This window comes from Sturnus vulgaris, chromosome Z (assembly GCF_052056855.1).
Source record: "Sturnus vulgaris isolate bStuVul1 chromosome Z, bStuVul1.hap1, whole genome shotgun sequence".
NCBI classification, from domain to species: domain Eukaryota; kingdom Metazoa; phylum Chordata; class Aves; order Passeriformes; family Sturnidae; genus Sturnus; species Sturnus vulgaris.
In genome coordinates this window covers 61,663,515-61,677,238 of record NC_142283.1, presented here as the reverse complement: position 1 = coordinate 61,677,238, position 13,724 = coordinate 61,663,515, and the positions used below count along the sequence as shown (strand labels likewise).

Here is a 13,724-nt window from a genome sequence, read left to right as displayed (position 1 = left end):
TTGGTGGGAGGTTCCACCTCTTTCGACCCAGCCTTGGTGGGTGGTTCCCACGGTCTTGGTCCAGCCTCAAGAAGGCAGGGTCCCAACCCAGGGCCAGCCCCGAGCAGGTGTGCATCGGCCCCAAGAAACCCTGCCTCGGGGGGGAGGGGTTGCAGCCCCAACCCAGCCTTTGCAGGGCGTGTCTTTGCCCCGGCAAGAGAATCTGCCGCCGCCCGAAGTGTCATGGAGACCCCCGCCGACCCCCAGGAAGAGGCGTGCCGTGATGACATCACACAAGGAGCAACACACGACAAACCCGGAAGTGCCTTGGGACCAAGAGATACCAACGCCAAAGCCCTGAAAACCACTCCAGAACCGAAGTTCAGCCCCGATCCTGCAGCACCCACAGCTTCTTCACATCAGAAGCCAAGCATGGGACAGCTCCAAGAAGTCACTGCACAGAAAAGCAGCCAAGACACCCAGGAATAGGACACAAGCTCTCCGGCTACTTTCCTCCAAATAGCAGCTCCAGCCCCACTGATGCTGCAAACAGAAACCATCCCTATTAAAGACCTGGTAACCTTCTGCTTAGAGGTAAAACAAAGGGTGATAGGGTGTGGGGATATAGCAACAGCTGCATTGATTTCTGTGCCAGTGTATTCACCAGCACCAGGAAACTGGCAACAAGGAGAGGAAACAGTTGAAGATTTCCCAGTTAGTAATGGGATGACACTTAACCAATATGTACCCTTTAACTGGAAAATCCTTTAGAGCCACACCAAATGGCTACTAAACATGGGTTTGGATCCCCGGCTGTTGCAAAATTGCTTCAATTTATAACTTCTAGTGTACTAACCCCATATGATATAAAGCAAATTGCAAAATTACTCTGTACTCCACTACAATACATGATATTTGAATCAACCTGGAGAATATATGCAGAGGAGCAAGAGTTACAAAACTCGAGATTATCACAGCAAGATCCGTGCTTTGGGGTGGGGGTCCCCCAACTAATGGGAATACGTCCCATGGAGGATCCTCAAACCCAAGCACGCTTAAATTCTGCAATATTAAACCAAGCAAAAGGATCGGGGATATGAGCCCTAAATAAGGTTACAAACATGTCTGTGCCAACCCAAGGATATAGAAACATAAAACAAAGCCCAAATGAACTATATATACAGTTCACAGAATGATTGCAAGATATCATAGAAAAACAAGTAGGTAATAATGATGCAAAAAATCAAGTATTGTTACAATTAGCATGAGAAAATGCAAATGAGGACTGTAGAAAACTCATAAATGCATTGCCCAAAGAAAATCCATCCTTAGGAGAAATGATTAATGCATGTGCTAAGGTTGGAACTGCATCACATAACATGGAAATGCTAGTTACTTCTATTGCAGCTGCAGTAAAGCTGAGAGCACATCACTTCAGTCAGAGACAGCAAAGCCACATGAAAGCGAACTGTCCCAAAAAACCTGCCTTACAGAAGAAGGCTCGAGGACAAGGTGGCGTCAATTCACCTTGTATTCAAGGTGGAAAAACCAAATCAGTAAAAATGAAGATTAGAAAACTTAACTACACCAACCGAAGCAATGCAAACAGCAATGTTCACTTTCAGCAGAGCTCAACAACTGTTTCATCCACCTCCAATTTGACTTTGACAAAGCCTGCATATCTTGCAAGTTTTCCTAAGTTAATATTTGCCTTGTTAACCTATTTTCTTACAGTTGCTAAAAAAGTATTTTATCAAAGTTGCAAGCAAGTATAGTCTACAAATTTTTAAGTGTGTATTGAAGTTCACAGTAGAATGTTTGCTGACTTTATTCATATATGTTGCAATAGCATCATACTCAATCAGCTATCCTGAGAATTGAAAATCTTGCTTACTCTAAGTTCAACAAAACAGATCTCTATGGATCAGTTTAGTAAGAAGTATTTCATTGGCAAATCACAGTTGCAAAATTTCTAAAGTACCTACCTCTTGTCACTTCAGTTTACAATGTTTAAAATTTATTAAAAGTTTGTTTTAAAATATCCTAGAAAATTTTGCCTAGTCTAAAGTTTCAACTCTGGCCACGTTGAGATTTTAACTAAGCAAAAGGAAATGTGTATCATCAAAGCCTTCTCAGTCTATTTCAATTGTGGCCAAATTAGAATTTGAATGACAAGCAGAAAAAATTATAAAATCCAGATATTTCGGAGTTTAAAATGGAAAGAAATAATTTTATTTATCTAATTTAGCCTTGCTAAAGCTAAAACTTTTCTTTTGGGATAAATATGAAGGAATCTTATCTGGAGAAGATTCTCCGAAGTTATAGTTTAAGGAAAAATCCTCAACAGTATTAAACACTAAAATTGGATTGTAACATATCAATAATTATAATTCTCACCACATAAAAATAATTTAAAGGTGTATGTTTTGTTTCTTGTTCTAAATTTTAAAAACAAAAAAAGGGGGAGAAAGGATAGATAGAAACATGTTTTTAATTGAAACAGTTTTAAGTTGAATGGTGTGTTGTTTTTTAAATGAAACAAAGAAATGGGAATAAGGAATAAAAGAAATACATATGTTCTTATTTAAATTGGTTTTAAGTTAAATGGTTTCTTGTTTAAAAAAAAAGTTAATGATTTGTAACTAAGTGGTTCTTGTTTAATGTTGAATTTTAACATTGCAGTTATTAACCATTGTAACATGTCAAGCTAAAAATTATGTTAACACTTTTCTAAAAAAACCCACCACAACTCCAATGATACATCAAGCACATCAATAATTTGGAATACTAAGCTTATAAAATTCAATAACAAAAATTTAAATTTTAAGGAATTATGGCAGTAAGTATTGCAACTTTTCTAAAAGATACTATTTGAAACCCAGCCAGCCTGTTAAGCAGGCAAAGTACCCGAGTAAAATCCCAGTTCATCTATTAGACCTTAAAAGCTCATGTATCATTGGTTGAGAAAGTAAATGACAGAAATTGTACCTACTTCACAAAGTTATAAGAGACTGAAATAACAGAGTTTTTTGTTTACAAAATATTTTACTGTTTACAAATTGTTTTGTTATGTTGGAATTTTGCACAGTTCTAAAATGGAATGTTATATTAAGTTATAATTTCAAAAGAAAAGTTTAAAGTTTGATGGTTATAGAGTTAAGTTATATTTCTGTGTTAAGCAGTTAAATTGTTATATGTGAAACCGAAAGGTGCTAAATTCACCTGACTGCTCCTGAACATAAGCACTACAGCATCTGGTATGTGGAACTCATCACCATCCGAAAAACCCAAATTTATTAAGCTAAGTAAAAAACCCCATTCCAATTGAATTTATGCTGTCAATGTCATCTTGCATGCAAAAGGGCCCTTGCAAGCAAGATTACAGAGAACAAGCTACACATTTGTGTTACAAAATTTTTCTTCAAATTAATAAAAAGGAAACGGGAAATTGTCACAGCACAAGCTGCCTTGTACCGGGCAGTTAATCTGACCACAAATAGGAGGAGCAGTCTGGTTTAAAAGGCAGGCCCCCAAAGAACAGAGATAGGACAGAACTGGAGACAGACAAGGATTTAATCCAATGAGCTCCAGCCCTGGCCACAGAGAGCTATTGGTCAGAGGGCTGGGCAGCCTGACCTGTGAGCCAATCACAGGCGCTTACCCGGGAACATTGAAAGGGGTATATAAAGTGAGGTCGGAAATGAATAAAGGCTTTTTGTCACACGGGTTACAGAGTGTAGGCTCTTCTGTCTCAGACACTGTGCCATCGCACTCAACACAACAGCAGGCGTAAGAAATACTGGCCACAGTATTCTTAAATCTGTGTATGTTACAGAAGCCTACATAAAGCAGCTTTAAGTGGCCTTTCAGAGCAGTTACTGGAATCCTGGTGTACTATCTGCAAAGGTTCATTTTCAGTGAATTATCCTAGAAGGTTCTGGATGCTAAGCTGCTTCAGGAGAGGATATAATTGCTGAAGACAGAAACTCAATATACTTACTAAACTTTAAACAATACTAGTATTAGCAGAATTACTATTTACTATGAAAATGAACCATAAGTACACAGATTTTTATGGATACAACCGCTTCCAGTACCTTTCTTTAAAAAATATTATGTTTTCATGTGTGATGCTTTGGAATATATGTAAAACAAGAGCAGAAAACAAAATTATTGTAAGGAATTAAATTTACTTCTTAAAAATTAACTAGCCTCTGAGCTTTGCAAAAGACTAAGCAAAAATAGTAGGAACTGAAAAATTACTAAATGTCATCCTTCCACCCAACTAAATCCACGTATGTCTGGAAACACAGCAAAACAAAAAATGCGGTAAGATAAATCCTTGACATACTTTTGCTTTCCCTTTTTGGCTCTTCAGATTTCTTTTGTGTTTAGCAACTCTAAAGGGCTTTTGGTTTACTTATATATGTCATTGCCAAACAAACTAACTTGTGTTTTATAATTTCCTGGGTTACTGCACTGCTGTTCTCAACAGACAGTTCTGTTGGTTATTATTTGTCACAATCTCATTTGGGAATCTGAACACTTTCTGCCTACAATAAAAGCAAAATCTGTTTCAACTAAGACTTAATTACTCTGTTTATTAAAAAGTATTTCTTTACAAAAGCACGTTTTATATGGTTTGCTTGCTAATTTCAAAGATTGTAGACCAAACCAAAAATCTTACATAGATTAAAATGGTCTTGGATTTACTCTTCCCTGAAGTAATTGTTCCTGAGGACTGGAAGTCCTACCAAGATGCTGCTACTGTACAAAGTGTATGCTTGCCCTGCTGTGACAAGGGCTATTTTGAGAGGCCATTAGTTAAAAACAGAATTTTTCTACCCATCACATGAAGTAATTAGGCTGTATTGACAAAGAAATTACCACAGGCTGTATTAAAGGTAAGAATGTAAGGTTATGTCTGAGACAACTTATAGATAGAAAGCCACAGATGAAGCCACAAACCTGGAATAAAGAAGCAAACCACAGGTATTATGAAATTCAACTTAGATTTCCTTACTAAAGACAGCAAATGGGAAGTACATCTGCAGGAATCATGTACTATTGCTACACATAGAGCTGATTAATTTAAGCAATCACTTTTAAAACCAGTAAGTGCATTCAGGGAATCTAAAACCAGTAAGTGGATTCAGGGAATCAAACTTTTTATAGATATTTGTATCTATTGCAAGTCTACAAGAAAAACAACAAAAAAAACCCCACCAGGGCCATTTGTCATACTCTTCATGCTTCATATCTACACTTCAAGCCTCCTTTTGATTGAGGTTTTGGTAAAGTTTTCATTTGGCATTTCCTCAAAATAACTGAAAATATTTACAAACAAAGCAGATGAACAATGTTTAGAACACTACAGTCTCTTTCAAATGTCAATAGTAGGTGTTCTATGAATAGAAAGGGAAGGGAAAATAGAAAAAGGCTACAGGGAAAATATGAATTTGCTCTTTTTCTGCAGGGTGTTACCTACCCCATGGTAGATAACTTCTACTAAAGTGCAGCAACTAACATATTTCCTTAGAAGATTTCACAACTTTTTAGAAGATGGCATCTTCAATTTGTCAGAATTCTCAGCTGAGTTCCAGCAGCTGTCCTTTCACATTTGTGCCATCTAAATTAATAAGTATATTCCCAATACCACCATCTGGGGAGCATGGAAAACAGTGAACACTGAGAGCTGGACTCTCAGCAGGCATCTGCTGAACTCCACTCACATTAGCCTCATGTTAAGAGTAACCCACGATTACATATGGAGCTATTGTTTGCACTCCCTTAACTGTTTTTCCTCCCTTAACTGTAGCCCTCTCCAGAGACAAGAGGAAGAAATAATACACAGGCAAATATTAATCTATATTATAAAAATCCTATATATACGTAGCATATATTTCACAGGATTTCTCCAGTCCTCTATGGTTACTTGTGGTGAACAAAGACAGAACTAGGGTTCTGTCCCTATAAGTCTATCATGTAGTGTATTCTGGGTCTATATATGAATTTTTATGTAACTTTTGAAGTTCATTTGTATACTAAATCTCTCTCATAATAAGTTTTAGCCTATGTAGGGTAAGCTTTGAATTTGGGTCATATTTGGAGGTCTGACATGCTAACCTCAAAACTATAGTTTCACTTGTTGTTTAGAAGGACAAAATACAACACCATTCTTTGATCACACAGAAGAACAAATGTGAATACGGACAACAGAGAAATGAATGAGAAACAAAACCAGAAAAGTAAGTACAAAACATTGACTAGAAGGATAATGTGAGACTACGAGAAAAAGCAGAAGAAGAAAATGGGCCAATTAAAAATATATGACATAAACTGTGAAGAACATAAAGCAAAGAAACAATAGGATAAAGTTAAAAAGAACAGGAAAAAAAGACAAGAAGAAAATTCAAGTCCATAAAACAACATTGGAACCAAGCACTTAATTCTTTGCTTCTATACAGTAATTCAGCCCTATATTTTTAGGAGAATAGTCATACATTCTCAGATCTTTAGCTCTTTACTGACAGCACATCAGTCTCATTGAGAATTTTAAAAGCATATTTCAAGAAAAGAATGTGCTATATCTTTCTGAATCCATTCAGGTCCTCCCACATGCTATGTCCTTTTCTCAATCTAAGGAAAATTCATTAAGATGCTTTTTCTTTTTTCTCCTTTGAAATACATTGTCAGAAACATTTGTCTCAGTGAGTATGTCTCCCTAAACTCTACCTCTTCTGAATTTATACTTGTGTTTAATATTTTTTTATTCTTATAGGGATGTTTAATTCATTATCATACAAAGACCAAGAAAGAATTATTAGAAACGGCTCTTCTTGTTTCCATCATCTGCAAAGAAGAAAGGAGGAGAAAGGATTAGAGGAGAAGGAAGTTGCCAGGCAGAGCCTTCATCCACATGTTTTGCAGGTTCCAAGCAATGCACCTGCAACCACAAGGAGGACACTTTTCTTATTATGAATTTCTCCACACCTCAATAACCAACCAACAAGGTAAATCTGGAAGCCTACACCAGCAAACCAGCACATCACAATAATGATTACCATCCTTTCTACATAAGAGATAGAAATAAAATTAAAGCAATCTTCAATGGAGTCAAGTTTGCAGAATTATAATGAAGCAACAGAACTGGAAATTCTGGAGAGTACTTTCTGAGAAGCCACCATTCCACCATACTAATATAATGTGGAGAGGGACATAGAGGGAATCTTTCATTTGCTTTCACATGGATGATATGTATGGTTTGGGTTGTTTTGTTTATTTTGGATTGGGTGGGTTGTTTTGTTGTTGGTGGTTTGGGAGTTTTTGGTTGGTTGGCTGGGCTTGAGGTTTTTAAAATTTTATTTTATTTTCATATTCTGTTTTTCTGAGATCCCCCAGTTTATTCAATTCTAGTTTTCCTTAAAAGTTTCCTTAAGTTTCCCTGCTTCAAGTGAATGTCATTGGAATAACACCAGGCAACACCTTCATTGTCTCTTTAACTTTCTCCAGATTTTTGAAAGAATAATGAAATATTTAAAAGTTAGGCAAACAAAAAAGACAGGTCCTCATTACTGTCCTTGTCTGTCACAATGCATAGTCAGATTCTAAGAAATACACAGCATTCATCAAGGACAATTACAGGTTTTGTTCTGCCTGTTGAAAATTTTACCCATGAATTTAAAAAAGTCAATACTGTAGGCTGATGAGCTTAATGGAAGAAGGTTGATGACTGATTAAGGACAAGTACAACAAAGGCATTTGGCAATATGTATTCCTATCAAGAATGTCTTGATTACAGTGCAGTTACTTAGAGCAACAAGGCCAAAAACCTTCTGAGGCAGAATAAAAGCCCAGCTTTCCCCCCTGGAATCTCCATTGATCATTTGATTCAGTCCAAACTGCTTTTTCACATAAAAATGAACTATGCTGTACTTACCATGTACCAGAAGTAGATTAAGTCATGGTGGCATGCTGTAATGACACTTACATGGAAACAAAATCATTTCCCATGAGATCTAAGCTTTCATTTAAAGAAATTATGAAAATGTGGTTATTAAAATAAATCTTTCAAATGGGTATTTAACCTACAATGTAACAGTCCGCATGATGGTTCTTAAAAGGAAGTGATCCATTTCTGTTCATTTCAATAACCCATTAATTCCAAAGTTGAGTAATGATAATTTCAAAAACTCTTCCAACCAGGTAACAGACATGAGAGAGTAACTTAAATTGATGTAAAAAAGTTCATTTGTAGGGCTACAAGATGTAGCTTATGTAGGGCTTTAACATGTAGCTAATGAATGGTTATCAGGGAGGGCAGAGGAGCAGAAATACAAACTGGGCAATAAAGGCTGTTTCAAAAGGCCAAATTAAGATTGCAAGTAGGAAAGATTTCAGAGTAGTGCTGCTTCCAATGAGTTTACTTATTTTGAATTGTATTCTCATCCTCTTATAACATGAAGAGAAATTTGTCAAAATTATTAAGCCTGAGTACCCAGTCTGATTTAGTGTCCAGACTTTTATTAGGTCACTTGCTCTGAGACATACATTCCTTATAACAACACAATTCTTGTGCTATATTTACTTTAGATACAGTAGCAAAGTTTTACTATCCTTGACTTGCCCTTGTTATCTGAAAATATTCATTGTTTTCTAAATGTTACTTGCCTCTTACTTTTAAAAATCTTGAAAGAGAACAGTAAAAATTTTATAAAAATACTCTTTATTTTTAAAATGTAAACATGTAGCCTATGAGTAAGATTCTTCTTGCTGGCATAGATTATGCTGTGTGCTGTTCCATTCCTGAGCACTGAGACTGCTTGACCAGGAGGCAGTACAGACAGTGGCAAAACCATTTCGTATACTAAATAAAGCAGAGATTTTGTATGGGCCTTTTATTTCTAGTAACCACTACGGAACAGTCATGGACATGACAATGAGGGCAAATTTTGCCATCTCTTCCACTTTTATAAAGTACAGGACTTGTTATAATGTTTCTGAAGATGCAGCAGAGTGCCTCTGATTAATCCAGGCTTTGTCCCTGTAAGCAAGATGAAGAGCACTTGGGTTTGGTATTTATGCATTACTCTCAGATTCTCAAAAGACCATACTTGTTTTTTTGAATTAAGTATATGTTCCCTGAATGCATAAATTACTGCAGTTAATACATTTAATATAAAAACACAAACCCCACATATTTCTCTTAAGCATCCATCAAGTACTCTCTGAACCACTATATGCCAAACATTGCATTTTCTAAGTAGAAGAGCACTGATACATCTAAAGACTTTAATTACTTAAACATCCATTTGGCTAAAGGTCTATTTTCTTTGTCCTCTCTCTAACAGCTCCTCACAAATCCATGGTGTTTTCTTTTTCATAGGTCTTCCTATTCTGCTTTAATAATAGCAATCTTTTACTTTGAGTTTAATCTTCACCAGTCAATTAATAATGTACAGATTCATTGTAAGACTTTATTCAAATATTTTATTCTGCAGTCTTTTATTAAATTTGTCATGAGCATTGTGACTCATAAGGAATTTTAATAATATTATAAAACTTAGCTTTTAATTGTTAGTTCTTATACATATTTTTTAGTAATTTTGGGCTTTGTGTTCTGTGACATTAAAGGTATTTTTTTCTTGGCTTTTTACAGACTTTTACAGGAAGATTTATCAGTGGTCTCTTTTATCTTACATTTCTTGGGTGGCTTTGTTTTATGTCAGATTTTTTATGATAATAAAATAATAGGTAATATAAAGGCAAAATTGTATTAATTTATTGCATTGTCTACACTATTTTTAGTCATTCTCTATCACATTGATTACATTAGAGCTAAAAGTAAATAATTTGCTTTCATACTTTGATAATGAGAAACTCATCTTAACCTTGTTCATTTCAAAAATAATTCTTCCTTTCTGCAGTTTGAAGATTTTCTGTGCTAATGATAGGGTTTTTAAAGAAGGCTTCCCCCCTCTTAATAACAGAAGTGCTGATGGTTTTAACATTATGTTAGTAAAGATACTGTGTTTTTTAAAAATACAGAGGTGAAAGCAAAAGGTATCTGATTCTGTGGGCCATTTTCTTAGATTTCCTTGTTATTCCTCGTTGGGCAAATCCAAATAAATTTGAAAAAATTCGTTTGCTTGGTTCCTGAGTGTTCTCACAGATAATTCTGTGTAAATTCATGTTGGAATTACATATGTAAATATTTGTGGTAAGGAACTAGAGAGGGTGGGAGCATAACCTGATTTATCTGATTAAGAATTTCTTTCATTCTCGGATTTAAAGAATGCAATCGTTATTAAGTGCGAAATATCTTACCATAATAATTTCTAGAATCCCCAAGGTATCACTTAAATATTACAAACAATATTTTGCAGCACTTACAGAGAAGGCAAGTAAAGCAGACTTAGCTATTTTTTACATTTCTGCTAGCTTAAGCATGTTGTTTCATACATTCCTAACCAAGAGCAATGTGCCTGTACTGGGCTGACAGCTACAGTTTCCCTAGTGATTACATTTTAAAAAAACTTGACAGCAAGAAAAGTTTTGCTCTTCCTTAGCATCTCCGCTGCTAATACTCTGTGTGGACATTAGCTTCCTAAGTAAACTCGGAAATTATTGAGACTTATAAGACAACAGAACTTAGGAAAGTGCTCATGTCTTCTTTACAAGTTCAACTGATAGTCTGCCTGTGTTTGTGGAACTGACTGACTATAAATTCCTCAGCACAGATAAGTTTCTTTGATTTGAAGGGTATCTATGCAAATTGTTTTAGGATTCAAAATGTACCTGCAGTCAAAACATTGACTTCTAAAGAAACGCAATATTATATTTTTCTATATCTTGGTATTAGACTGGCAAACTCTGAAAAGCACTAATGTATGCAATCTTTGCTACAAAATAATTTGTATTTTGACTTGGTAAGCGTTGCACTGAGCACAGGCTGAAGAGAAAGGGCGCAGGGAGCTGTCTCTGCTGGAGGATCTGTGAAGTCAGGAAGACTGACATTTTGGGTATATAAAATACTTTATGTAATCAGTATAGAATAGTCCCTCTTGTGGCACTCCTTTCCCTAACTTCCCAGTCTTACGAAATTATTTATGAAAAAGAAATGGTCATTAAAGTTGTGATTTTCAAAAGCATTATTACATTGTTATTTGTGATAGTTAAACAGTTTTACTCCACAGGAAGCCTGGTACAAAAATCAAGTACTTTATCTCCAGACACTGATCTCATCCTGCATTTTCAGGGTATAAATCTGTGCTCTGTTTAAAATGTATCATACTTACTTAGACAGTTAGTTCAATTTCTTTTAAAATATATATACATTATAGAAATGTGGAAACGTCTATATTTTTTTTTGTTTTCATTTTCAATTTAACATTTAAACTTATAGTTTATTTTCTTTTTAACGAAGATCATGTCGAAATACCTTCCTTTTTTCTTCAGTACCTGCTTCTTGATTTCCTCTTCTCTCTATGTGTCTGTATCTAAAGAAATGGCCTTTTTTCCTCCTAAATTTTACATATCTCTTTTCCCCTTTTTTCCCTACATCTCTTCACATTTCTCAGAAAATCTTTATCTCTTTCATAACTTATCTAGTCCATTACATTCTACACACCCTTGATAAATATCATCAGAAGCCAACAACCACAGCAATAAATCAGACAAAGATTACAACTGAATGGAACAAGAGAAACAAGTTAAAATCAGTTGATTTTTTTGGGATTAACATACAGGCTAGGCAGAGGAAAGCCCACATATATACTTTTGGTTCATTTTAAGTTATACAGCTGCAAAGAATTTGACTGCAACTTGCAATATGCTTTCTGAACTTATCTCAGGGTCACCTGCCTGTGGTCTTGAGAGGATGCCATGGGAGGGAGCAACAAGACCCTGCTTTCTGCAGTCCATTAAACATCAGGAGATGAAGCTAGAGTAAGGAAAAGCTGACAGAAACACTAGTTCAGACAAGAAGAAAAAATCATGTCTCTCTCTTCAGGAAAGTTTTCAACATATATATACACCTCCGCTTTCAAGAGAGAGCATTTTGTTTCTTGGTTATATATATTTTCAAACCAAGTCTTGTTGCTTCCACTGCCCACCCTGCAATAGCTTTTGGTGCCTTAGTTTGGAGCTCTTTCCCCCATACCCATTCCTGGGATGCCTACAAAAATCTTTTTTTCTTATTGCATCCCAGACTGAACTGATACCTGTCACTCCATGTACCTGTCACTCACATGTTCTCCAACATAACCCAGGGTTATGCTGATGAAGTGCCATCAAATTCCATGGTGATTTCAGAGGTCAGCCAGAACAATTATGAAAACATGGAATCTTACAAATTACAGAAAAAACGCCATATCCACTTCCAAATGTGGATATATTGAATATACCATGTGAAGTGAAGTCATTAAACTTCAGAACTGTTCCAGATGCTGACTGACGGAACTCAGCTGTGACTCAGCTTCATATAGGGCAGATATATCACCAGGAACTAAATTATAATCTTTCTTAAAAGCCAGTGGGACTTTGGTGCTGATTTCAAGGGACGATAGCTTGAGCCAAGGCAGGTAACGTAAAAGCAAACATGCTGCACTCTTTGATAGATTTATTGTTACTGTTGTTTGGTTTACTACTAGCATTATTTCATTACTGCTATGGCAGTAGCTCTTAGTAAGACTAGAAATAGACTGAAAAAGGACTACATTGTTTGACTACAAATGATCCTTAAGCAACAAATAAAACACTAGCACTGGTATGGCATAGTTTTATATTTAATTTCCCTTTATAAATATATTCTTTCTTACCTATATAGATGTGAGGAGAGGATTTGTTCATCTTGCTTTTTACCGGTATTAAAAATATTTTTCTTGTCATTAGGAAATGTCTTTTCTCTATATTGCAGCAGTATGATGTCCTCGCTCAAAGCATAATCTCGTGCATTTATTTTCTATGAAAGAATTAAATTAACTATGAAAAAGAAAGTGATGTTCTTAAAATAGGACTAGCAAACTGCATGTTTTTCTGCACTAAATGCTGAAAATCTAATAGTAGGTTTACAAAGGTAAAGTTACAAGTACAAGGTCATTTTTGTTTTAACTAATGTGATGACAGCGTTTGCAAGTGCTGCAAATCCATCCATACAACCACATACCCAGTAGCTTACATTTTTTTAAAAGAGCAGGAAAAGTCTAAAAAGAGTTTCAAAGTAGATTCACAGGCCATATCCAGATTAAAGTGGGTATCAGGCTGTCTGTGTTACAGTAATGTTCAGCACAGCCTGAAAAGAGTTCCTCAAGCTGCCAAAGTGCCATTCATGGCATATTCAAGCTCCCTGGCAAGACTAGGTTACTCTGTGTGATGTGTTTGATGTTGCTTTGGATTCAAGAATATTACCAAAACACAAAAAGCTCTTACTCGGTGGCCTGAATAAATACAATTATACCAGAAGCGAGCTAAACAGCCATAGCTCCCTGGGTACAGAGAAGAACAGGACCAGGAGAACCTGAAGCTGGCTCAGGCCAGCTGGTGCTGGGGCCGTGCAATCCCCAAGGGCCCCCGGGGAAGGAAGCTAGAGACACAGAACCAGCACAGCCCCACAGCCCTCTGCATTGGAAAGGCTGGTGCCCATGGCCCGGGAGCACGGTGAGCATCAGCCTGGTGAACTGCAACTGCACTGTGCTGGTGCACAGAGCAGTTTCTCCACTCAATTATTCTTTAATCTCTGCTACAAT

The 13,724-nt window shown here is 36.1% G+C and overlaps 1 protein-coding gene and 1 long non-coding RNA gene across 2 annotated transcripts in view; one reads left to right on the top strand and one right to left on the bottom strand.

Annotated features, from left to right (window-relative positions):
* Window positions 1–11,397, top strand: part of RNF180 (ring finger protein 180) — a 107,998-nt gene extending 96,601 nt beyond the window's left edge. Inside the window, exon 6 of the mRNA XM_088156086.1 lies at window positions 6,761–11,397. Within this exon, the coding sequence (XP_088012212.1) occupies window positions 6,761–6,960 (200 nt within the window). The 3' untranslated portion in view covers window positions 6,961–11,397. The remainder of the gene's footprint in view (window positions 1–6,760) is intronic.
* The window catches only part of LOC148219874 (uncharacterized), a 99,608-nt gene that overhangs the window by 84,296 nt on the left and 1,588 nt on the right, over window positions 1–13,724 (bottom strand). The gene's annotated exons all lie outside the window — the stretch shown is intronic.